This window comes from Pectinophora gossypiella, chromosome 12 (genome assembly GCF_024362695.1).
Source record: "Pectinophora gossypiella chromosome 12, ilPecGoss1.1, whole genome shotgun sequence".
Taxonomy (NCBI): domain Eukaryota; kingdom Metazoa; phylum Arthropoda; class Insecta; order Lepidoptera; family Gelechiidae; genus Pectinophora; species Pectinophora gossypiella.
In genome coordinates, this window is record NC_065415.1 from 12,531,654 (window position 1) to 12,559,285 (window position 27,632).

Here is a 27,632-nt window from a genome sequence, read left to right on the forward strand (position 1 = left end):
AGACTTTAAACGCGGTAAGAACCCGTTATTATGTGCTTTAATTATGATAATAACCGCGTAAACTTAAAACAATGTATATTCAAATATTTTTATTTTTTTATTAATTAATTATTCATGCATGACTCATGACTGTAGAGCGAGGATGTAGACTCATAATATATAGTCTTAATAAAATGGATTCATGTCTTATATAACCTAAAGATGTTGCCAGTGTATTATTTTACTTCATGTCACTAGTATAAAAATACATCTTACGATCAATGAAACAACTAAATTGATACACAATCGTTTATTTTTACAACAAAAGCATAACAAAATAACATCGACTTAAAATTAAACCGGACCATGACATATTACATACAAGTAGTCACATAATGTTATTTCATGCATCAATGTGTACTTAACACGCATATACAGTCACGAGCATTAACGTGTATAGTTGTATACACTTTGGTACCATGTCACATTAACTTTTTTGACAAATTGAACTGTAAGTCTCACTAAATGTCAAATATGTTAGTGAGACAGAGTCCTAAAGTGGGTACATTATATTGCTCTTGACTGTACATAATTAAAAACTTTAAAACATAATAATAAATATGTTAATATAAAAACATGGGAACCTAATAACTATGTTATGTTGCTTGCGTCACTTCTCCATAGCCATAACGAATTCCTAAGTAGTACTAAACATGTAGTAAGTATAGAATTTAAACCTTAGTTGCTTTATTGTAAAACAAATAAAGATATTGGCCCCGATTCCTGCGGACACCGCCTAATTTTATTTTAAGTTATATCCGTCATTTTCTTGTCATCAGTCAACAAGTTAATTTTAAAACGAATGAATAACCCGGGCGAATGAAATAGGCATCTCGCTGGTATGTAAATCGTTTGACGTGCTGTCTACTTAACTCTGTCGGGTTATTGGCCGATCTAAAAATTTTTAGACTGTTGTTTTAGATTTCTGCTTAAAATTGGCGTGTGTTCCATAAATTTTATGCATGTCGATTACCCGTCCCTTTCTTTTTCAACGGATAAGAAAATGACAGGTATTACTTAAAATAATATGAGATGACGTCTGCAGGAATTAGCATCAATACCAGGTTTAAAATATAGTCCGGGCTACGAAAGAAGTCCCGCGGCCGCGGCGGTAGTACCGCAGATTTTGCATAGAAATATTATGACTTGCCAAATAGTTCCCTTTAATTCCGTGCACTTCTTTTGTGGTTTTTCTACTCTGAACCGGCGTGCGTGTATGAAACGATGAATGTGGAGGGAGCTAGGGGAAGTATGTCAGGATCGAGGAATTCCATAGTAGTCTGATTACTCCGGTGGGAAATAGGCGTGAGTTTATGTTTGTATGTACTTCTTTTGTGGCGCGGACTATTTTTAAACATGGTATCTTTAGTGTTTTTGTAATAAAGCGGTAAGAGTTAAAAATAAAAAGAACATTTTTTAAGATTTTCGTCTTAATACCTACCCTCTATATTTTGGCACACTCCCATCGACCCTAACTATTGAAGAGTCAATTTTATTTTTTGCGATTTATTTTAACGCATTTCAAAAACGCTTTTTTGACATGCCAAAAGAATAACGATAACTAAGTAACATCACCTAGAATACGTTCAGATTTTTACAAAATTATAATGTCTAATTATCTAACGGTACACTTGAGCGTGATGAATTATCTATGGATCAACTAGGGATTTATTTTCTACATCATTGCATAACATGATAGATAACATCACTACATAAACATCTTAAACAACGTTGTGCATTTATTTCGTTAATTTGACAACAAGAATTGACTATTTCTTAAGTTACTTTTATTAATGTCAATTTTCTACAGAATTAATCATTAAAACATATAATTCCGGGTTCTTACCGCGTTAAAATCAAGGATATGAGACTTCCGATATTTCAACGCTGGTATTATACCTATGTTTTAAATGTGAATAATAACCGCGTAAATATCAAACAATGTCATAATTAATAACTTAACAAAAGAACAGGGGGGTTAAAATGGCCACATCGAAGCAATTCATCTAAGAAAGCAATATTGCTATTTGACATTTGTTTGCATTGCGCACTTACTTTTATATGCGCATTGATTTCTTAGATGAATTGCTTCGATGTGGCCATTTTAACACCCCTGTTAGTTATCTATTGAGAAATACCAGGTGAGAGCCCTCAGCACCTCCCATTTGTCCGGCCATCTGACGCATACTTACCTACAATTTTGTCACATCAAAAAAAAAACAGTAGACTATATTGTTAGTTTTCTTTAGGTGCTTATTTCATGCTTTTAACAATTACCATTATTAAACTTGAATAAATACATTTATGTACTAATTACAATATAATTTCAGGCCCTAAATATCTATAACTAGGCCGCCTTACTAAAATTCGTTTGTTTTATTACTAAGTATTGGCAAACTTCGACAATTTCGTTTGGTATTTTCGACCAATTACTTTTCCAAATTCATGTTTTCGTTGCATTTTTTGCGCCATCCAATTTTACTTGGAATTTTTTTAATGAAACAAAAATGAAAATATTTGATAACATTCCATGTATTAGGACCGTTATATTTTCATATATTAATATATGAAACTACTTTCATTCTTAAAGATCGCGACTTTTGATTTGATGGTGAGCTCGATGAAGCGTGGATACTCAGTTCATCTTGCTATTGATCTACGTATGAGTAGGCCCATTGGAAATATAGTAAACTTATTTTGTAATTTCCATTCAATACCCGACATCATCATGATTCATTTCTCTATCAACACTTATAAATAGAAGACGTAATAGAAAGATTCTAGTTAACAAGTCTATTATTATTAACATTCATATTGTTGCTGACTCCAGTCTCCACCATCTAATTTTATTTTAAATTATACCTGTCATTTTCTTACTAATAATAAAATATATAATAAAATACATACAGACGAATTGAGAACCTCCTCCTTTTTTGAAGTCGGTAAAAATTTTTGGAACTCACGTCAAGTTTAACTTTTTTTGAAATAAGTTGACAGCGCCCTTCCACGGGTTGCATATTGCGAGTTGCCCAGGTTATTCATTCATCCATTCATTTTAAAATTAAGAGCTGTCAATCATCCGTCCTTTTCTTTTTCGGCGGGTAAGAAAATGACAGATATAACTTAAGATAAAATTAGGATGTGTCTGCAAGAATCAGGGCCATTATTTAAGTATTTGAAGAATATAAATTGTTTCTCTTTCATTATGATTTCTAAACTATTTACTTTTTAATTGAGATACATAAGACTCAAACAAGATACCTCTTATTAAAATGGTCGTATTGATTGGGTAATTTTGTAAATTGTTATTTTCGAAAAATAGTATTTTATGTATAGTGTAGTGTGTACCTCCACACCTATGTTATATACATATCTGTGTTATAATGTCATATCCAACGACAGCCATTAAACGATCGTCTTAGAAGTCACACGTCTCTTATTTAACTCCACAACTCCGGCGTCCCACAGTGCATGGCGACCCTGCCAGTGCTGCCTTACGGCGGCGCTGCGCACGAGTTAGAAATGAGTGTATTCATTTGCTTGTTAGTGGCTTTCAATATTTTTTGAGTTAAATGGTTAAATTATGTCTGGAGTGATAACAATATAATATGTTTAATAGAATAAAGATAATAAACAGAGAAATATATTAGCTTTATACTTGAAATAACTTACGTAATAATAATAATGTAGACATCTAGCAAATATTATTTGAGTAAATATATTTTATTTTGGTCCTACATTCCTAAAACTACTGACATTTACAGTATATTGTATATTAAATTAGTGCCCGACTAGGCCCTGGTTTCTAATCAAATTACTTAATAATGTACACACTACTTCATTTGGCGGTTCAATGCTCAACATTGTTTTAATATTACAATTACACTAGTGCTGATTCTGGTGGACAAAAACTTTATTTTAATTTAGTTATTCTAAAACTAGCTCTATCTCTCTCTTATATCAATAGTAACGAGAGACTTTCCAGATCTATTCAAAAAAAAAAACGATAGATGGCGCTGTATACTGTTGCCTTCGTTTAACCTTTTAATTTCATAGACAATGCATCTTTTATTTTTGTTTTTGGGTATAATAATAATAAATAAATAAAAATAATGTTTATTTCTCTCACTAGCTTAGAACTTGAGTACAATATCCAAAGAATACGGGTACAGGTTAATAAAGCAGGCGAGAGACTGGTGTCTGTGATAGGCGTAGGCCTGTGTTACAGATCACCAGGCCCCAACCTTCGGACATTACGGAATAAATAATATACAGCGAGCTAATACTTTATACGAGAAAGAACATTTTATACAAGAAAAATAAAATAGAAAAGAAGAAAAAAAAATAATAAAAAATAAAATATAAGCTAATTATGTGGTGAATGTGTATGAGGTTTTATGTGTCTGTACATGTGAGTATGTGTGTGAGTGTGTATAAATGATGACCTTTGTAATTACACCCAGACACAATACATCTTCCACCCATTATTCTCTCTATTTAAGAGCTGGGCTCCTGTCAGTGGAGTAATCGCCATTACTCCATAGATAGGGCGTGTAGAACGGTGGTTGCCCCAATCGCCTTCCGCACCCATTATTATTCCCATCAAAATAAAGGAAAGCAATATAGATAGCAACATAATTATGGACAAATCTGATCCTTAATATCATGCAAAAATTTACCATTATATTTTTGAATAGTTATGTACCCGAGCAATGAGAAAATTGGTTATTATTGGACAGCGCCATCTATAAACATTTTGGGGAATGTGGCCAGGAAAATCCCTCATTGGAAGATGGAACTATGTTTATAGCTGTAAAACTAAACTATAACAAAGTTTTGTCCACCAAGAGCAAGAGCTGGGCTCCTGTCAGTGGAGTAATCGCCATTACTCCATAGATAGGGCGTGTAGAACGGTGGTTGCCCCAATCGCCTTCCGCACCCATTATTATTCCCATCAAAATAAAGGAAAGCAATATAGATAGCAACATAATTATGGACAAATCTGATCCTTAATATCATGCAAAAATTTACCATTATATTTTTGAATAGTTATGTACCCGAGCAATGAGAAAATTGGTTATTATTGGACAGCGCCATCTATAAACATTTTGGGGAATGTGGCCAGGAAAATCCCTCATTGGAAGATGGAACTATGTTTATAGCTGTAAAACTAAACTATAACAAAGTTTTGTCCACCAGAATTGCCAGTAATGTCTACGTTCATAAACTTAAGATTAACAAGCTAGGTAGATGTTTTCTACTGATAACTATAACATGTTTGATACGCACTATACTCTGAGCTATAAAAATACCACACCTTTACTATTGAGAACAAAAATCATCAAAATTAAAATGTATTTATGCCTACTTGCCTAGTACTGAAATTCCTACCTACGTTTGCTAGTACATAAACTGCCTATATACGTCCCACTGCTGGGCACAGGCCTCCCCTCAATCAACCGGAGGGGGTATGGAGCATACTCCACCACGCTGCTCCAATGCGGGTTGGTGGAGGTGTTTTAACGGCTACTAGCCGGGACCAACGGCTTAACGTGCCCTCCGAAGCACGTTTGCTAGTACTGCATCTATATTGCGATAAATAGTAACATTTACTTAACACTAGACATACAACTAATGTGTATAGGCAGCCTTATAGCTAGTTACCACAATGCTTAATTAATCTATTACTTCAGTAATAGAATATTAGAAGTGCCAAGCCGAGCGATCGCACTTTTGACCCGATCAAAATAAGCGGACATGCTGCAGGACTAAATACTGTACTATCTACAAAGAATAGCAAAGTTTAAGAATGCTCAGTAGTTCAAGCACGAATCATCACTAAATTTTGGCACAAAAGTATAATAATTACCCCACCAACGACGAAGAAATCTCTAATCATAACATCAAACTTATTTCTTAATTGGTTCTCCTAAAGTGTCCCATTGATTTGATGTGGAACGGAAAAGTCTGGAATTTTCCAACGTCAATGAGCGAAAGAGAAGATACTATGTCACTCTCTCAATCAATTCTGCTTATCTCAACCGCCTGAAGTAGAATTATTTGTTCCAAGTTATGAGCAATTTTAATAAAAGCAGATTCTAAGTGAATGGGAGATAGGCGTCATCATGTATGTATGTGAGTGCACTGAATTCATGCATCCTATCGAAAGACCTTGAAAGAAGCTGTGTCTTCGATTTTCTCTAGTAAAAGACTCACTCTAGTCTTTTACAAATTGACTTCGTGGTCATCCAAATTACAATGAGTACTTTAGAAACAATCCTATTGAATATTTTGCAAAATTATTCGCGAGCATCAGTAACAGACAACGCACAGTCGCTGATTCAAATTCTAAGCATTCATAAGCTTATTACACAATATTCAACTTGTAATATCACATACCTATTCATATAGTTTGATTCATTATTTTACACGCCAACAAGTTAACACAGAGTGTCATACCATCACTGCTACTTCGAAGTTCCCTTCTGTCGTCTTCCATTGGAGTATCACTGTCACATTTGTCACACTATCACTACACGGTCACTGTCTCACAATCACAGTCCCAGCAGGCAAAACGCCAGCAGGTTGGAGCATCAGTCATCTGCGTCCTCTTCCTCACTCATTTCTTCCTCGCTGGTGCAATCTGGTTGTCCAGCCTGGGACATGCATCGCTCGCACCAGCACACAAACAGATAGTTCTGGGCTAACTCCTGGAATATATATGGAATTGCTAAGGTTTTACCAATACAAATCATGGTCAAATAAATAAAGGACAGTAACTTTGATTTACCACTACCGTAGATACAGCCCTTGATACAAAACTGCGGCGAAAACTTGGCGCTTGTTTAGCTATACTTTCGTACACAGCGGTACATACATTCAATAAAATCGTGTCAAATTAAAAAAGTACGCATCGGCTTATTACGTATATTAGCGCGTGGTGCTTCGTAACGCGGTGGGGTTATATTACGACTCGGATTGACCGGGAGTACTTATTTTAGTGTATTTTAAACTAAAATAATAATTTAGGTGGGTTTTACCGTGAAAATTAAAATGTTTATACTTTGGACTTTGCACAATGTTTACTTATTAAAAATATGATGTTCCATCCTCCTTTTTTTGCTTTGAACTTCTATCATTGCAAGTTTTTACCACGCACTTCCCCGTGTTTTCAGTTCGGCGCCTAATCGCGCACAAAGGTAAAGTACTGTCAACGTCTCTATATTAACAGTAACTTTGCGTCCCATTTTTTGAGCGCTGATATTTAATCTACGGTAGTAGTAAATCTATGGACAGTAACAAAAATTTGGACGTAACTTGCTTAGCATCCTATTCACAATTCAAAATTCAACAATATCTTTATTCAGTAGGTAATATAGTTACACTTTGAATCAAACATGGTCACGAAGCCTGTGAACGCCCCAGGAAGCTTCTGGAAAGAACTAGATTGGCTAGTAAAGCCGCAGTCTTATTATACGCATAATGGGCCATCCTGTTGCCCATCATGCGGAAAATAGAGCCCACAACCATACGATACCATACCACTTTGAACCGTAAATTTTTACACGAACGTCTCATCCGCCTAAAACTACTGCAGCTTTTCAGAACTTGTATAGATAATTGCGCTTTATAATTGGGCTGACAAAATGGCAGTGTACATGTCAACCCAAAAAAAGAATTATTAGAAAACTAAAAGATTTTTACCTTCTGCCGAGAATGCCTAGACCGCTGCAGGGCACACTCGTCTAAGTAGCTGATGCAGATTTCCTCTTCAGCCATTATTGGTCTGATCGCCTTCAACTGCACCCGATGATTGCCGAATGGGAAGGTTGCCTCGGCGTTCGGCAAGCAACTGTGATTGCACGCGCTTTGTAACGCGAACAGACCAGAGCCTTCAGTGTTCAGGAATGTCCCCGATTCTGTAAGGTTATGCAGACGGAATACAAACGCTAGTAATAATAATAATTTATTGCCAAAAAAGTGGGTAAAATTCTTTTCTTAACATAGCTTAGTCTTAGACACAGATATAAATAGGTAGGTACCATAGCTGGCTAAGTATAAGAATACTTGTATTACAGCCTATGATGCCTCTCTCCTGGATATTTATGTTACTTAAGCTAGCTAGTATACAAAACAAAGAAATACAAAAGTGTTTAATGAATAGTACATAGTTCAATACCGCATGTGTTTTCATCAGCCGCAGCTGATCGATATGAATGCTTTTAAGTTTTCAACTTCTTCTATCGTGGGGGTTGTGAGGTAGATTACCAACCCCATCAACCCTGGTGTCAGGGTTACTATTGAGCCACGAAAGGCCCCTGACATGGCTCATGTAACAACTAATAACTTACATCAGTAAGTAGTAACCGGGACCAACGGCTTAACGTGCCTTCCGAAGCACGGAACATCTTTCTTTCGGACAATCACGTGATCAGCCTGTAATGTCCTATAACCAAACTAGGGATCACAAAGTGATTTTCGAGATCGGCCCCCACCGGGATTTCAACCAGGGACCTCCGGATCGTGAGCCCAGCGCTCAAACCACTGGACCACGGAGGCCGTTATTAACTCCTAATAGGTACCTATTGAAATTTGTTACTGTGACATGATTATACCACTGTCTGACAATTTATTTTCTCCAATTTATGTAGCTTTGTATAAAATAGCAGCGTTTTACCATCAAATAAAACGCATATTAAATAACTTACCCTATTCGAAACCTAATAATATTATGAGAGTGGCAACACTGTTTCTTCCCTGATTAGTCGATGGCACTATACCTGTCCTTTTCTAGCATCGTCTATCTCTGTCATGCCCCCTACTCCACCAGGCAGGCACTTGGGGGTTTCAAGTGCTCCGTAAAATCATTGCGATTCATAAAATATTCTTATGAAATAACTTTTTGTTAAAAGCTGTTTTAGCTTTTACACCAGGCAGGTGAGAAACTTTAGGTTTCGAATAGGGTAAGTTATTTAATATGCGTTTTATTTGATGGTAAAACGCTGCTATTAAAGAACTGTACCGCTATTCGAAACCTAATAATATTATGAGAGCTGTCTGTTATCGCCTGGTGGAGAAATTGCCATGTGACATTTGATATCAACGGTATTACGTCCTGAAAGACGTAATAATTATTTATTAGTTTGTTGACCATTGGTTAACCGTGTGAATTGTGAAGACAAAGCATAGTGATTACATATTTTGGTGACTGCATTATAATGAAATAAGTGAAATATTTTTAAAATTATGTGTGCGCTGTATTTACATATTTGACCAAGTGAAGTATGTGTTTAATATCTAGGATGTTTATTGTGGTAAATAATTGTGTGACAGGTACAATATACTTGGATGGTAAGATGGTAATATATTCTTGGTAATACACTTGGACATGAACTGAAGTGGAAGTTATGTGTTATTCAATAATAAACGAGTTTGATTCCATGTTTTTTATTTATTATTTCCCATGTAAATGCCAACATATTTATATATATATACACATGTATTAGTGAATTAATTTATTTTGCAATTAGGACTCTATTAGGTAATTATCGTGAATAAGAATAGAAAGAAAGAAAGAAAGAAAGAAAGAAACATTTATTATTTAGGACACCACAGACACGGATTACATATATATACATTATAATGACATCACATTAGAAGTTAACGCACACACGAAATATTTTCTAAATAGAAACATGGAAAACGAACACAGAAACTTATACCTAAATTAAAATGTGACGTCATGTCGGCTTACCCATGTGTAGTGGATGGTGTCCCGTATAAAAGGTCCTCACTCAGCTTATGCCGCGGCGTGAGCCGCGACGCTGGTATTCTGTGAGGCCTGAGTACTGAGTGAAGTACGGACATCGCGCCACCATATGTACATATACTTACATACTATTATATGTTACTTAGATATTATCATAATATAATTACAAATAAAATAAAATATAGATGTAAATAAGTATAGTATAGTATTAAATATATATTGTGCAAACTCATAAGAAAAAACAAGTAAAAAACAATCGTGAGCAGGTTAATAAAATAAATGTTTGAACGAATAAGATGTAGGAGTGTGTACGTGTGTGTGTGTGTTAGGCAATGGTCCCGCACCGGTCGGCCGCAGATCGACAGGGACAAAGCATTATTTTTTATGGCTGCAATGGTTGCATAGATAAGATCCAGTCGCCCGCCGTCCGCGTCGTCGAGCAGGCACTGCACCAATTGCGCATTCGATGCAATCCAATACTATCAACGTCAATAAGACAGTGATTATCATTTATTTGTTTACTTCACAATTTGTTCAAAATTGAAAAAGTAACAAAAATCGATGGATAAACGAATTGAGCTCAGCAATAATAAATAGGTACATTGTGGTCAATGGATGCAGTGTAATGAAAACAGTGAAAAAAAACCAAGACCGCGTGGTATCGTCGCATCCACGCCGCTAGTACGACTCCGCAAAACCTTCGTGTCTGATCCACTGAGGTAAGTAAGACGATAGTGTAATTTAATGTGAAATAATTTAAATATGTAAGAAATTTATATTGCTTAAATGACACTTTTTTGTAAATTCATAAGATGTTTTTTAAAATGAGATTTAAAATTGTGTATCGTTTTCAGACTACGTAATGGAGGCGGCAGATCGTTCCAGCACTTGGACGCGGCGAACCTGAAACTCCCGCGGAAGGCAGTAGTACGGTGACGCGGTATTGCCAGTGAGTAATACGTCGAGCGAGTTTTGTACGACTTCACGTCACGTGACCACACCAATTTCTCAGCGAGATACGGCGGCGTACGATGTTTCACTACACCAAACAAGAGCGTTGCAAGATGTAGTTGTCTCCGTGCATTCATCTTCATAATATTGGCATTGTTTATAAATGGCGTGACATGTGTGCGTGGTGGTATATTGAAGCAAAATCGTGCGCAGGCATTTTGAACTCTTTGTATGAGTTTTTGTGACCGGGCAAGCAGTCGCGGACCATATACTACATCCATATAGTTAAATTTTGACATAACAAGAGTGTCGCAAAGTTTGATGCGGGTTTCAGTATTAATATAGTTCCTGATTTGGTATAATGTCTTGAGACGATAAAAACAATTTGCTGCAGTGTTAACTATATATTTGTCGAACCTCAGTTCTTCGTCCATGAGAAGTCCCAAATTCTTAGCTTCCGTGACACGCTCCACGGCTTCCCCTCTAATGACCACATTAGCACCTTCATTAGATATTTTACTTACCTGTTGTTTAGAGCCCAATATCATGTATTTGGTTTTGCTTCCGTTCAAAACCAATGAATTAGACTCTGACCACAAAGTGATCCTTTCTAGGTCATCGTTTAATTTGTCTATGGCGGAATGTGTATCACCGGGTTTACATGATATATATAGTTGTATATCGTCAGCATATATATGATATTTGCAATGCTCAATATGAGTTACGACATCGGCACTATAGATGATAAATAGCAGTGGGCCCAAGATGGAGCCCTGCGGAACACCACGAGTGACAGGCTTGGGAAGGGACACCATCGGTTCGCCATGATCATTCTGTATTTGGACGTATTGGTTACGATATTTAAAATAGCTGTCGAACCATTGAATGGCAGAAGCACCAAAACCATAGTAATGTAGCTTTGCCAGTAATAGAGAAACATCTATGCAGTCAAACGCCCTAGAAAAGTCCAGCAGCGCCAATATTGTACCCTGCCCGTCATCTTGTGCTGCTAGAATGTCGTCCACCACATTCAGCAAAGCAGTGATTGTACTATAAGACTTCCTGAAACCCGACTGTAGCTCTGGAAGCAAAGCATTTGCTTCTAAAAACAGTCTCATCTGCTTCGCCACGATCTTCTCTAAGATCTTTGAAATGCAAGGCAATATGCTAATAGGGCGCAGATCTTTTAGGGAGGTGGGACCGGAGTTCTTTGGCAGTGGTTTGACGATTGCACTCTGCCACAGTTTGGGAAACGTGCAGGTATCGATCGATCTATTCACAATAGATGTTAGCACTGACGAGATTTCGGGTAGTGACATTATTATCATGTCTAAGGAAATACCGTCGACGCCAACGGCGCTCGAACGAAGCGACTGTAACTCCCTCATTACGTCCCCCTCAGAGACCTTTCTCAGTGTAAATGTGGAAGAGATCTTGCGTTGTTCCTTAAAAAAAATAAGATTTGAAACCGGCACCGGTCCCCCATTAGGTACGTCTAGAAAGTGGTTATTTATTGCTTCAGGATCCTTAAAAATACACGTAGGAAAATCAGGTTTGCATTTAATCCTAACGTTTTTTTTTATATGTGTCCAGAGTGTACGAGGGTCATTATAGTTGGTATTAACGTGATGATCGTAATACGCTTGCTTTTCGCTCGCTAATGCCTTCTCCACAGTACACTTGAGATCCTTATAGTACGCCTTATGGGAGCCACAGCCACTTTTACGCGCCCTGGCATGTGCTTCATCTCGTCTTTTCATCATCATTTTTACATTGTACGTAATCCAAGGGTACTGGTGATGACGCATGCTGAAAGTTTTGGATGGAGCGTGCAAATCGAATAGTGCAACAATAGCTGAATTAAACATTGATACCATAATGTTTACGTCGGTGACTGCTTCGACATTGCCCCAATCTATTGAGGCAAGATGATCTCTAAATGCGTCGACATGTATGTCTTTAAGTGCCCGTCGTGTGACTTTAACAGGAGAGGGTTTAAAATTTGGTATATTTAGTAGGCATGCGATAAAGGCATGTCTACCAAGATCCGGAATGTAGTCCACTGTTACTGTACACCCCTTTATATCGGTGCATACTAGATCTATAGTCTTTTGGCTGTGAGAAGTGAAATGCGTGTAGTCGGTAACCAGTTGCGAGAGTTTAAAAGCAGCTAAGAATTGGTTAAGTTTTCTGACACTAGCCAATGACGGCACGGTGACGTCAATATTAAAGTCGCCCAGTAGTACAACATTACTACACCAGGCGAACGTTTCCAGGGACGAAGAAAGAGCATCTATAAGTAGACCCTCAGTCACCCAGTCTGGCCTGTACGCAGTACCTATCACTAGCTTACAACTACCAACTGTGACCCCTAGCCACATCTGTTCCACCGGTGGTGTTTGTGGATAAGCCAGCACTCGCGCGGTGACCCCACGTCGGATATAAAATCCGACTCCGCCCCCCCGCTTCCGGCGCCCGGGCGGGCGTGGTGTGTTCCGCAGCCGGTATCCCGGCACGGCGGGCGCGCGGCCCTCCTGTCCCTCCCGTATCCAGGTCTCATTGATGGCCATTACATCTACGTTATGACGGTCCATCGCCACGAGAAACTCGTCATGCCCAGTTCCCAGTGATCCAGCATTAAATAGTCCAACTTTTAACTTTCGTTTATTATTGAATATTATTATTATCATATTTTATCTTAAAGTATTGTATTAGTATTGAATTAAAAATTGAAAAGTATGAATTGCAAGATTTTCCCACGACATAATCATTTGTGCCAATCAAATTATATTGTTTTAATTGCGTTGTAAAGTAATGTTTAGGCATGTGTGCATGTTGGTGTTTATGTAATAATATATAACCTAAGAATGAAAATGTACGATATATATATGTATGATATAACGTATACATTTTCGAAGGTGTTTTGTTAATATAGTAATTAATAATGAAATACTGGAATCGAAATAAAATATACTAATCATGTGTAACTGTTTGTTTGTAATATAAATTATTATACGTAATATGACACCGTACACTACATAAACATACCTTTTAGTAACGATTTGCGCATTCCACCACAAATGACCAAGCCGCATGACGTAGCAAACATACATTTTGATAACGCAGGACATCGATAGAAACAAACACAGTGTAAACAACAGACAAGGATAGAGATACGGTGCAATGAAAGGTACAACATTATCATATCGTATCAATAAGTACATTGCCCTCGCTAGCTGCGGGAGCAGGACGAACGCGCGCCGGACCAAAAACACTAACTAGGTCTTTTTCCGACCTAATCCGGTTTACCGGATCGCCCTGGTCTCGGCGGGTGAAAATTTTGCCGTCACGCGTCCATACATAACGCCAACTTAAAGAGCTAGCTAATTTACGCGCTTGGCCGAACAGCATGCGATTGTTTTTTGTGAGCCGCTCGTTTACATAAAATCGCCGAGGCTCAGAGCGTAGGCCCGTTCCCTCCGTGGTGGCGGTGCGCCGCACGCGCGCTTCATGGAGGAACCGGTCACGAGTGGAGCGGCGGGCGAGGCGCACGGCGATGTTGCGCGGGCGCGGCTTGCCCTCGCTCTCCGCGCGCCGCCCACCCACACGCATACACCTAACAATGTCGCGTTCGTCGACCGTCACGCCGAGCTTCGCGGCGCACGCCGTAACGAGGTGGGCGACGCTCTCTCCATTCTCCTCGGGGACTCCTGAGATCTCGATGTCGTTCAGGAGTAGCTCCTGATCACGATCATCGAGATCCTGCCTCAGCTGGGCGACTGTGCTCTCCAGCATGCCGATGAGCTCACCATGGGCTCCGTTTCCGCCCATACCCGCAGTCCGCTCCATTTCATCGACCCTAGTCTCCAGCTTGCTAAGCCGTGTGTCACATGAGGACACCAGGGCACGCAGATCCTGCATGTCCTGGCGGAATGCGCGGAACTCCTCTCGAGTCCGCCGCATCTCCTCCCGGAACTGCCGCAATTCTGTAGACAGGTCGGACTCCGGCCCCCCGCACTCCACTGTGTTGTCGAGCGCTGTGTTGTTAAGCACGCCAGCAGTATCATCCAGCTCTATGCTGGCTGGCTGGGTGACAACCGTCGGCTCGGACATGGAGGCGACACGTAGGCTGCACTCATACCACGAAGGGGCGTGCTATTTTCATTCCTCGTTGGCAGCCTGGCTTTACAACTCGGACATAGCCAGGAGCTGTGCACTTGAGCATCCTTAGGTATGTTTACACACGATCTGTGGTTTGACTCCTTACAACTGGGACAAACAATGCCCTCTATAACTGACATATACTTGCAACACGCACTGCACTTCACTGGCATTTTTAACTCGATCGATTAATGTTACGCTAGATCTCTGTAGTTCCACTAGATGGCGTTTACTTTTGTGTACTTAAGTGTTTATATATGTTGTAATTCTGTTTCCTTTTGTTTTTACTTTGTTTAATTACCAATTTATTGATTTTAACTATTTAAAATAAATGATATTTAACACTGTGTATTGTTTATATTTTTATATGTGGGTACACTTTTTCCTCACTTGTCCGGGCCGTATTTTATTTTAGGTTTTATACAGTAGTCTTAGCACTGCACACTTATCCCACAATATATATTGCTCACTGGAGGCTACTTTATGTATCTAAGTAGTTAACGCACTCTCGTGGTGTTTTTAAGTAATTTTAAAAGTCGCAGCGATAGGGCGTTCCACATATAAACACAACGTCCGTGACGTCACCCCCAGAATAGCGTCATAATAATTTTTAACAGTAAAACATAATAATATTTTCTTTTAATAAATAATTACAAAGTAAAAATATAAACGTTCTATAATCAATTTGATCAAATCACAAACAGTAAAATTAAGTGAAGTACTAAGCAATTCAATATTAGATTGGTTGAAATAAACTAGAAGTCATAGGAGTTTCACTGTGGGGTCTAATTTCTCGTCGGTAGAATCTTATAAATGTGTTCTGAGATTTCCAGTTCCCTCTGCTTAAAATGTCGTCGATAGGGAATTTTAGGGCCCAATGTTTTGAAGCCACGGCTGGCCTCATACTCCCAGCTGGGGGGCTACCGGCTAAGACGAAGCCGATTCAGACTGAAGCAAATCGAACATCGATTTGATTCTGTCGTACCGCGTAAGCAGCCAAGATGGCGATCCCCGATTCGTGACGTCACATGAAGTTCGGCAAGCCGATTGAACGAATGATTTCAGTACTTTTGACATTAAAATCGCTACCGCGTAAAAAATCGAAGTTCGGCGTCTGAAGCCGATTCCCATTGGAAGTGTCAGTTGAAGCCGGACACTTTTCAGTAACCGTGATCAATTTTAATTTCTTATTTTCACTGTTTTTCACCAATATTAGGAGCTATTTACGGTGGGCGACAAATTTTAGGAACATCTTAATCAATATAAAATTGATATCGGCGTGGATTTTCGTGTTTAAATACCTAAATACAGTGTCATGGAGATAGTCGTTTTATGGGCTGCTGCGGAAGAAAATGTCTTCAGAATCTTGAGCAAATCGATTGCAGGATACTTCGAGAGAAAAGCCAGTATATACTTCTCACAGGTACATCTATTTATAACATTATTTCTGACAAGTGGCTCAATGTTTACAGAGGAAAAGTTGCTGAACTTACTAGAAGCGATTTTTGATCATTTCATACTTATCCATTTTGTTTTGTTTCAGAGAGTAGCTACATTGGTAATTTTAGATTATCAAAAGATGCATTTCGGACTTTGTATCATGACTTAGGACCATATCTGAAGGTCCAATGCTCTACAACTGTGCAATCGACTTTAAGGTAGGTGGTTACTATATTATGTTATATTTTACCTTATATTTTGATAATTAAAGTTATACTACAACATTACATGAATCCAATATAATATCTGTATGTTATAATTACAGTGACAAATGCCCTCAATCAGCCTGCAATCGTGAGATAATATATCAAGTTTCCTCGGACAAAAACTGAGCATATAGAAGTCTCCAGAGGTTTTAATGACAAATTTGGATTTCTTGGAGTACTTTGATGCATCCATGGCACACACATTGCCATTATCCAACCTCACAAGTGGGAAGAGGCCTTCTTCAATAGCAAGTATTACCATTCATTGCATGTTATGTTGGTAAGAATCATGCCTTTAACTAGCTACATTTGTTTTTAATTCTTATGATTGAGTCGCTAAAAATATTTTAATTTTCAGGTTTGTGATGGAGATATGTGCATTTGTGATGCATCCAATGGGAGTGTTAGTGCTAGACTGCTAGCCAAGATAACCATATTTGGAACAACAGCACTTTGAGAAGGGAAAAGGAACATCTCCTTAATTTTAATATGTTTAAGTTCATTAAGTGGACTTGTGTGGTCCTTGAAATGTAAATTATGAAGTCAGTGTGGTGTAATCAAAAGTGGCAGATTTGTTATTCAATAATACAACATCTAAACAAACCTTTCTTTATTGACATCAAATAAACTATTTTCATTATGCATATTTATTTATTTTGTGTTATTACATAATTTGTTTCATTGCACCCCTCTCATTAACAAACTTATCTCTCAAGTAGATACATTTTTTTCTAATCTTGTGTCCATTGTGCTTAATAAAGTAGTTTATCCATCTGTCTTTAACTTGTAATAAATAAATCCATTTATTTTGTATAAATACAAGCTTGCGGGGCCTTATTGGACTAGACTATTTGTAATGTGTAATAGTATAGTCAAAAAAGCCCTGCGGGTGGATCAAAGAAATGTAATCAATTAGAACATACTACAAATATAATGTTGTTCCCAATTCTTACTATAATATGGAAATATAAGTTAATTGCATCCAACATCTTCATCAATACACCTATACAAATCTTTTTATTAGATAGTAGTTGGCAAGGAGTGGGTGTATACATATACTATACACCTCTGCCTACCCCTTCGGGAATAGAAGCGTGATGCTATATTATTTTTGTTTCAAAATAGTTCTTGGTAAAATGATATCTAGTTGCTTTGTCTTTAATGTACTTTAATGTTACCCCTAGACAAACTCACTTAAATAACATGACCAAACTTAAGTATTTAAATTAAATACAACTTCACATAAATAACATAAATGGAGTACTTATACTTTAGCTTAAATATTTACATACAAGTTTATTGAATACATATGTTTTTACTTAAGTATTTTAACTTAGTTTCTCTAGTGTCTTCGTTCTTGAGAATCGTCATGCTGCTATTCTTTAACCTGTAATAAATAAATCCATTAATTCATATAAAATACATGCGAAATATAAACAGTCACAATATGACAAAGTTTTTATGACGTCTATAGTGTACATTAGTAATAGTCTTTATAGACTAGTTATAATCCTTTAGTTATTACTTTATTTATTTGGGTGATCCCGGCAAGGCAAAAATTTTGTGAAGTGGTCCTTCATGAATTAAAAGTTTAGGAACACTAGCCGACTCTAATGGAATGAAATACAATGTAAAGAAAATATTTTGGAATGTAATAAAGTAGCACATACAAAGGTATAAGGATATTTATATTTGGCCTTTATTCTTGCTATAGTATGGAGTAAAATATGCTGATCAAGGAGGTAAATTTGGGTATATAACATACATACAATCTTTATGCTACATCCCTGGCGGGGTAGGCAGTAAGGACAGACCACTAAGTGTCGTGATCCTTATAAACTTCTCCTACTTGCTCCAATTCCATACAATTTTTAATAATTAAAACACATAATAACGGGTTCTTACCGCGTTTAAATGGGGATATGAGCCGTTATTATGTGTTTTAATTATGATAATAACCGCGTAAACTTAAAACAATGTACAATTTTTAATAAGTTTGAGTAAATTACCTTATATTTTGGGCTTCACCTAGCTTCCTCCAGCAGCAGCCGAAGCAACTCTGTTTGCATATCCGCGGCCTTGCTATTAGCTTCAGCAGCTGTAGCCAGCCAGCTTGTTAACTGCTGAAACAAGTCGCTCCTCCATGTCTAGCCTCCGACTCTCTAGATCTAGTAGGTAGTAAATCGGTGATCTAGAAAAACAAAAAGATACATTTACAAGTTTCCAACAAACTATTTAAGTTGTTGAACAATGAATAGGTTCATTATGTGACTATTCTTTCTTGACTTGTTTCTTACTACTACTAGATTAATAAATAATTTACTTACATTTCTTTCGTTATTGTTGTTATTGTATAAATTCTGAGAAGATAAAACTGTTGCATTCGGCGCGAATTCAAGTATGTCAGCTGATATAACATAACGTCATTTTTCTTTTTTTTTGCGTTTCATTACTTCAGTTGCAAAAGAAAAATCCGTCGTTGCATTTTCCTTTTGTTTTAAACATTTGTAAGACTTTACAAAGTGATTAACTAAAAATATTATCAATTAATAAAAATAACATACAAAATTAGTCTGTATTTTTTAATTTCATAATGATATAAAATATTAAATGTTTACCAAATGTCTCAACGGAACGCAAGACCAAAAGTCATTCGTTCAATCATGCACCCCTCTAATATGTCTATTTTATTATCTATGGATTGATTTTCCCAGATTGCAATGAACATCGGAAATTACCCGGTACCAAACGCCGAACTTCGATTTATCTGAATCGTTTTCAAGTCGCCGAAGTTCGGCGAATTAGCCGGTAGGCCCCCTGATGCATGTATTCCCGCGTCTTGTAGCAAGGACTTTATCCAATTCGCAATAACAGTGCGAGAAGCTGCTTTCGGTGTACCTCGAACAGTTAAAAATAGGTTCTGAATTTTGCAAATATCCCTTCTATCTCTGGAGAGTTCAATAAGTAATTTTACCCAGAAAACTGGATTCAGAGCATCATTCTCAGGATTAGATAAAAGCCGCCAGCCCGATTGTCTGCAGTCATATCTATCAGTTTTTGAACCGTATAAGGGCCAGAATATTACGTTATTGTTGGAAAGAGTAAAATGGTTAGGGTCTATAGAAAGGAGGGTAAGATCATGAACCCTCCGCCCTGAACATAATAATAATATACAAGCTGTTCTGCGAGAGCACTCGAAATAGTTAATATTATGAGTAAAGCTGTTACATAACCATGAAGATAGTTGATCGACGTCCCAAATGGGTGCCTTAACTGGTTTAGGTTTCAGGACGGATATGGATTTTAAAATGCGGGTCACAAGTGGATGAGAACCGAGAGTTCGGATATGAGGGCTGCTTAGAGTTGAAACGACTGACTTGTGAAAAACTATTGTACTATATGAAAAACTACTATTTAGATGGAGATCAGCAAGGAACTTAGCTAGGTCAGGGCCAGAAGGGGAGTTACATTGTACCTTATTTTTTGTGGCCCAGAGACGCCAACGTCGCCAGACTGCTCTGTAGGACTGTTTAGTCGAGTCACGCCAGCTGTGCTGCAGCAGAGTTAACTGATCTGGAGTCCAGTCGTTTAGGGCTTTATCCCACCCCCACATTTCCAAATCTCCAGCTCCAGCTCGTAAGGAGGTGGGCGATGAGTGGCAGTGTCGATTAACACCGTCTTGAGATCCTGTATTGTATATGGGGCTGCTATAGCCCGTCTCTTGATGTCCAGCCGCCAAAAAGCTTTGTCCCATCGGGGTACCACTAGCAAGTACAGGCCCTTCGACTGGTTCATGTGCGCTAGGACTCTGGGGATTAAGTACGGTGGAGGAAAAATCCAGGCCTGATTGAAATTCCATTCCCGCGAGAATGCGTCTACGAACACAGCTTGTCTGTCTGTAACATCGAGTGAGGTGTACTGGGGAACGACATGTGCCCGATTCGAGGCGAAAAGATCTATCTCGGGAATTCCCCATTTTTTGAAAATCCTCTCTGTTAGCGTCGGGAGGAGATGCCATTCCGCACGAGTCGGACCCCGTGAAAGCTCGTCTGCTTCCACATTGTATTTGCCTGGTATGTGATGAAGGCTTAGTGGAATTTTGAACATTTGGAGAAGATGGAAAATCTCGTAAGTCAGTGCCATTAACGGCTTCGACTTCGTTCCCCCTTCGTTCCTGAGGTATGCCAGGATTGTTCTGTTGTCTGATTGAACAGAAATGGTGGATCCCGCGACCAGGTGACCTTGACTCGTTAGTGCTTTCAGGATTGCAGTCATCTCTTTTTGGTTGGAATGGAGACGCTTCTCTTGTGGGCTCCAGGTCCCTTTCAGCTGCATGTTGTTTAGTCGAGCACCCCAACCGAGATCTGAGGCATCGGTTACGAGATAGTGACTTACTGCCGGTGTATGTAATGGGGAACCCGTCGCGTGAAATTTCATCCACCAGTGTAGCTCGGTAAGGACTTCTTGGGGTAGCGAGTACTGCGTTCCCGGGTGTGCCTTCAGTAATCGGTTGGTGAACGATAACAGGTTGCGAAAGTGTAGCCGCCCGTGCGGAACTACTATACTTGAGAAGTTTAGAATGCCTGAAAGGCTCTGCGCTTCTTTTAGGCACAAGCTTTTCTTGCACAGTGCCCGGGATAATCTCTCTTTGATGTTGGAGAGTTTTTCTGTTGGCAGCTGTATCAGGTTGCGAAATGGATCCCAAACAATACCTAGGAACTGAATCTCCGTTTGTGGCGTCAGGACCGATTTTTTGAAGTTTATTTGCCACCCTAATGAATTTAATACTTCGACCACGTGATTTAAGTGACTTTTTAGCGTTGCTTGGTCTTGATGGGCCAGGAGAAAGTCGTCGAGATATACATATTAGGATGCGTATACCTCTCTCCCGGAGTTTTTGCCCAATCCAGTTTGTAAATGTCGCAAATATTTTCGGCGCTGTGGCCAATCCAAATGGAAGGCAAGTCATTTGCAGGATTTCGCCCTTGAAAAGGAGCCTTAAAAATCGCCGATGGCTGCGTGCCACTGGTATGTGAAAATACGCGTTGGATAGGTCCACCTTCGCTACCCAGTCATTTGGTTGTAAAAAATTTGCAACCTTCTTTTGGTTTATTAATTTGAATTTGCTTACATAAACAAATTTGTTCAACCTCCGCAGGTTGAAGATGGGACGATGTGAGCCATCGTTCTTTTGCCGGAGAAAGAGGGATGACAGAAAGCTTGGCGACAAATGGGTTGATTCTAGAACCTCCATTCGTTTTAAGGTTAGAATTTGGGATTCCATCTCGTATGAGAAAGGAACTCCTGTGCCTGTGCAAGCAGGATTTGGTAGATAGAGTGGAGGTTTTGATTGAAATGGAATTCGGTAGCCGGTATGGATTATTTTCATAATTGGTGCCGGAGTCCCTAGGGCTTCCCAGGCTCGATAATAATGTTTTAGGCGACCGGCTTGAAACAGTGAGTCAGTAGTTACGTCTCCCTCTGCCTCGGCGAGGTTGGGATCTTGTCTGTCTCGTGGTAGTATTATTTTCGGTGGGCTTCGGAGCCCGAGGTCGAAAGTTACCCTGCGCGGGTAAACGGTTGAACACCGGCATCATTGGTTGATTATACATAGGTACAGCTCCTTGCGCAGGAGCAAATGGGAATGGGAATGCAGGCATACCATGCGCTGGCGCCAAAGGACGGGTACTAACTACCTTGTAAGGTAGAATTAGGGTATTCACAATAACCTTGCGCAGGCTGTCTTTGTCGAGACGAAACTGTGGTATTTTTGGCATTTTGTGATTTCAGAGGCCAAAATATTTTATTCATACCTCCATTTTTGTCTACAGTTGCGGTAAAATTTTCCGCGTTGAATAAAACCTCGCAAGAGGGGGGTATTTTACGAAAACTCGCTCTTGTGTACTTATCTTTTACGTATCTCAAAATTGCGTCACGGCGTTGTTGAATAAGATCGGCGCGATGTCCGCATGCCATTTGCAATAAGTCATTAGATATTTTTTGATAATTATTGGAAAAAATTTCCTTGATTTTGTTTTCTAACGAGTTTACCTCAATTACGTCTGAAGATTTTATCCAAGTTAATAAGTCGCGGAAACCACATTCGACAGCTTCTTGTTGTTTAACTAACCCGTGTGTAATAGCGGCAAAGCCTTTTTCGGTCAATGATAGGTGATTATATCTATCGTAGGGTTTTAATTCGTCATTGCAATCTAAATTGCTAAAACCCGGTACCGAACAATAGCGTTTTTGAGTGTCAGAGTAGCGGACGTCAGCCCAATCCGGTGAGTCAAAATGTTGAATGGATTTTAAACGTTCTAGCCGCGCTGGCTCTGTTTTTGGCGTGTCCGGTTCTTTCACTGTAGTGTAGACATCGAAAGAAAATTCGTATTCCACGGAAGGGTTGCTGTTGTGGGAAAGGTTTTGGGTAGATAATGTACATATCCCGGGTTCTACATCAGTTTCCCCCTCGCAGAATAGTTCCTCGCTGCCGTGAAGAGATAGAACATCTTCATTGCCTTCACAAGGGGTTAGATATTCGGGTGGATGAGTGTTGTGAGTCCGTGTGTTTCTATATATTAGGCCTTGCAAACAGTTTTGAATATTACTGACCTGTTCAACCAAATTGTTTATAACCTCTGTATCGCTAACGCGGGGTCGTTTATTGACTTCTCTCGGCATGGGAGAAGCCTGCCTTTTCGTACCCGCTTGTGAGGTGGTTGGTTCCGGGTTTACGAACTCGTCCATGTTGTTGAAATAATATGTCAGGACAGGTATTTCTACGATTGTAATAACGAACGGCAAGAACCGTTAAATTTTAAAAATATTGATAGCTGTAAGTATAATACTTGTATAACTTACCACGACCGCTCAGTTCGAAGAACAAATTGCCAATGATTTTACGGAGCACTTGAAACCCCCAAGTGCCTGCCTGGTGGAGTAGGGGGCATGACAGAGATAGACGATGCTAGAAAAGGACAGGTATAGTGCCATCGACTAATCAGGGAAGAAACAGTGTTGCCACTCTCATAATATTATTAGGTTTCGAATAGCGGTACAGTTCTTTAATATCTGACATAGTAGGAAAAGGGTTTCCTTTCCCACTGTCAGATTTTTTTTTATAATAATATCATTCTACGTATACACATATCTACAGATTTAAAACACCTAATGCATTTATGCACCTAATAATAAACAATTATTTCAATTCACCATTAACATAATTTACATGTTAATGAAAACTGTGTATCACCATTCCAGTAAGGACTCTTTAAAACAGTATACCTACCATTTTAAACCATAATAATATAATTTTATAACTTACAGTTTAAATTAACACCTTTACAAATTGTTATGACTGATACAGTAAATTATTTTCAATTGCGTCGTTTTTTCAGATAATTATATGAGTAATATTCCATTGTATAATGTTTGCCGTACCAGTTTTTGTTTTATAATATGAGACTTACTAATTATGTTACTGTACCCTTCACATAGGGATGGTAATGAAATGACATCAATGTCAATAATTTAAGAACACGGAACTCCTTATTTGAAAACAACAGCTAACATAAACTATTATTTCAAGAGTGCACTTTTAATCTCATTTGTGATATCTTGGTTCAGATATTTGAAATGTTGGATTCATCATCAGCCCATTAACGTCCCCACTGCTGGGGCACGGGCCTTCCTTATAGATGGATAGGGAGATCGGGCCTTAAACCGTCACGCGGGCCCAGTGCGGATTGATGGTTATTAACGACTGCTAATGCAGCCGGGACCAACGGCTTAACGTGCCTTCCGAAGTACGGAGGAGCTCGAGATGAAAACTTTTTTCTTTGTAGTCACCCATCCTATGGCCGGCCTTTGCGAAAGTTGCTTAATTTTAACAATCGCAGGCCGAGCGCGTTAACTGCTGCGCCACCGAGCTCCTCAAAAAAAATAATGTTGGATTGTCATATTCTAGATAAATGGAAAATTAACTCAGGTCCAACATGCCTGGCTTGAAGGTAAGTAAAATATGTTCCTTATCATCGATAGATGATGTCTCTTCCTATTAATAGAGATTTTATATTGGTAGAAAACATTTGAATCAATTTTGTGGAATACCAACGTAATATTAAAAATATTTAAACCACTAACCTTCTTCTACATACTGGTAGAGTTTGTCAATAAACAAGTCAAGCTGCTGCCTCTCATCATCAGACATGGTCAGGTCAGTGACCGCATTCACCCACATCGCAAGCGGACTGGTGCCAATGCCTTGACCATTTGTGCCCACTAAGGCCATTAGAGTGCAGAAGCCTTCTGGTGTTAGAAACTGAAACGTAACAACAAACTTTGAACATTATATTTAAAGATAAATCATATTATTATCATCCTCATCAGACTACAAAAGAATACCATTAGCTTTTTGATCTAGTGCTTTTATGAATTTACACTTAATTTCTAGCAGAATTTGTTTTTTGTACTGGTGAACTTGGTCAGAATTTATATTTAAAAAAATTACTTTTAAGTAAAGACCTCTTATATTGTGTGGGTTGTGAGGTGGATTACCAACTTCATCAACCCTAGTGTCAGGGTTACTATTGAGCTGCCAAAGGCCCCTGACTTGACTCATGTGACGACTACATACTTACATCAGTAAGTAGTAACTGGGACCAACGGCTTAGCGTGCCTTCTGAAGCACGAGTCGTCTTACTTTCGGATAATCAGAAATAAGTAAAGACTTAAAAAAGTTTAGTACAAGAAAATCCTAAACTTACCTCTTGTACAGTGTCAACATTAATGACATTGGTGGTCAATTCTCTCAACATATCTAACTGACTCCGGAACTGCTCTCCTAGCAGTTTATGTACTAACTCCGCATCCTCATTGACTGTGCGATGACAGAACTGCTTGATCTGAGCCACTGCAGCTGGAGGATCCGGGCTTTGATGGATATATGCTAGTATCCGAACTAATAGCATTATGCTCGTAGTTTCTGGTGGATAGTGCATTTGTCTGGAAATGATCAATCTTTTATTTAGTTTTTTTTTTCTTGCGATCGGTCTCATTGACTATAAACAGATGAGTTGGGTTTATATGGCATGGAGGACGCTACTCCCAGCGAAGTCGGTCCTTTCTTTGAAGTAGTCATTCGAAAATGTCTCGTTTCTTTTTTAGACGACGTATGGTTTCTGGAATAGTTAGTTGCCCCGTAAGCTGATTTGGGTGCATTTCTAATCTTTTTTTGTACTGGGTTCCACGATTGCATATTTCTTCTCTGACCATTGGTACTTTTATTTAGTACACAAACAATTCTATAACCTCATATGGCCGAAATTTTCAGACACAATAGTGAAACAATGGGGTTTAGATTATAAAAGGACATTTGGTCTTACAGTGTTAAAGTTCTACATACATACATGAACTCACACCTATTTCCCACCGGAGTAAGCAGAGACTATGGATTTACATCTATTTCATGCCTGACACACTTCTCTTGCTTCCTCCACATTCATCAATCGTTTCACATACGCCTACCGGTTCAGAGTATATCATATTGAACCTTTTCTAAGGACATCTCCGATTTGGTCAATGTACATCCTTCTTTAAGTTTGGCTCGGTCCGTACGTTAAACTTTAATGTTAACATTTAAAGTTATCATTTTGATATAAAAATATCATTTATAATAATTATCTTCTTTCTATATCAATTTGAATTTGTTTTTAATTTTAAAACTAATTATCAACTATTTTTTCATTTTTGTGCACAAAAATGTGAGTTTAGAAACTATAAAAGAAACTTTACTAGAAATGTCTACAGTAAATATTTAAAAATACTTTACTTACTTCCATGCTTCCAACAGGACCGTAATGGGATGTTGTGCATCACTTGTGTCGTAACACAGTATGTTGTGATACTTGACAAAAGCCAACTGCCGACAAGCTTCAGAGCAGTAGAGTACACCACATTGACCACAGTTTGTTATTGTGTCCAGATTGATTTCAAAACTGTCTGAGTAAGGGAGAACAATGTCGGGCTTATTGGATAGACGTCTGACATTCTGTTCTGGAGTTTCAAGCGGCCTGAAAGATAACAAAATGACAGCTTTTTTAAAACAAACTAATTATTATTATTTTAAAATATTTTTTATTACTTTTTTACTAATAATACAGTTAAAGAGATTCTCTAAATAATTATTTTTATGAAGTTATTCCACTAAGAAATTTATTTTTAATTGTTAATTTCCTTCTACTGAACTTAAAAACTATAAGAAGATAAGAGAATAAACAGAAAATACTATCAATGTTTTTACAAACCTCATGCAATGATCGCAGGCTAGGTATCTATAGGCCTGATTCCACGCAAACTGGCACGATATCAAAGGATCCTCTTCCAAAATAACATCTCCCAGGTCGAATTTCTTTGTGGAAAACATAGCTTTACCCTATAAAAACAATAATCATCACATTCATTATATTCCACAAAACTTAAGTCGGTGTATTGTTCAACATATCGAACGGTTTTTTACTTGCCTTTTTACTATTCGACGTCCGAATTTCGAAGCCAGCCATATTGATAAATATTACAAATTGATAATATAAAAGAGATTAAGGTGTTTATTTAAATTTTTATGTCCGAAATTCTAAATTTTATGCGAAAAACAATGAACGGATAGCACAGCACGCAAAAATTATAGGTTATCTACTAGTGTTGCCGATCGATAGCGCCATATCGATAGTTTTCGATCGAACTATCGATAGTTTACCAAAAAACGATAGTATCGATAATTAATCGATAGTATCGATACTATCGATAGTATCGATACGATAAGCAACGATAAGCAACGATAGTATCGATACTATCGATAGTATCGATAGTTAAAAGATGAAAAACTATCGATAGTATCGATACTATCGATGGTATCGATAGTTGAAAAACAAAAAACTATCAATACTATCGATACTATCGATAGTATCGCTCTTCGATATTGAGCAAGCTATCGATACTATCGATAGTAT

The 27,632-nt window shown here is 38.2% G+C and overlaps 2 protein-coding genes and 1 long non-coding RNA gene across 4 annotated transcripts in view; 1 reads left to right on the forward strand and 2 right to left on the reverse strand.

Moving 5' to 3' along the window:
- The window catches only part of LOC126371256 (organic cation transporter protein-like), a 328,816-nt gene that overhangs the window by 234,540 nt on the left and 66,644 nt on the right, over positions 1-27,632 (reverse strand). The window lies entirely within an intron of this gene.
- Positions 5,776-27,313, reverse strand: LOC126371290 (histone-lysine N-trimethyltransferase SMYD5). Its single transcript, XM_050016593.1, has 7 exons — positions 27,147-27,313; positions 26,931-27,058; positions 26,460-26,696; positions 25,392-25,629; positions 24,769-24,946; positions 7,744-7,958; positions 5,776-6,749 (listed from the first exon to the last, which is right to left on the reverse strand). The coding sequence occupies exons 1-7, from the start codon at positions 27,183-27,185 to the stop codon at positions 6,633-6,635; spliced, it is 1,152 nt and encodes a 383-aa protein (XP_049872550.1). The 5' UTR covers positions 27,186-27,313; the 3' UTR covers positions 5,776-6,632.
- LOC126371393 (uncharacterized) lies at positions 16,069-17,367 on the forward strand. Its single transcript, XR_007567021.1, has 4 exons — positions 16,069-16,343; positions 16,464-16,578; positions 16,686-16,906; positions 16,985-17,367. It is a non-coding gene; the product is annotated as an uncharacterized LOC126371393 (long non-coding RNA).

Excerpts from the sequence above, each read along its gene's own strand:
- LOC126371290 (XM_050016593.1), bottom strand. The coding sequence starts at position 27,185 with ATGGCTGGCTTCGAAATTCGGACGTCGAATAGTAAAAAG. Across the intron at positions 27,059-27,146 it reads GGACGTCGAATAGTAAAAAG|GGTAAAGCTATGTTTTCCAC; the intron begins GCAAGTAAAAAA and ends TTGTTTTTATAG. Across the intron at positions 24,947-25,391 it reads ATGTTGACACTGTACAAGAG|TTTCTAACACCAGAAGGCTT; the intron begins GTAAGTTTAGGA and ends GTTACGTTTCAG.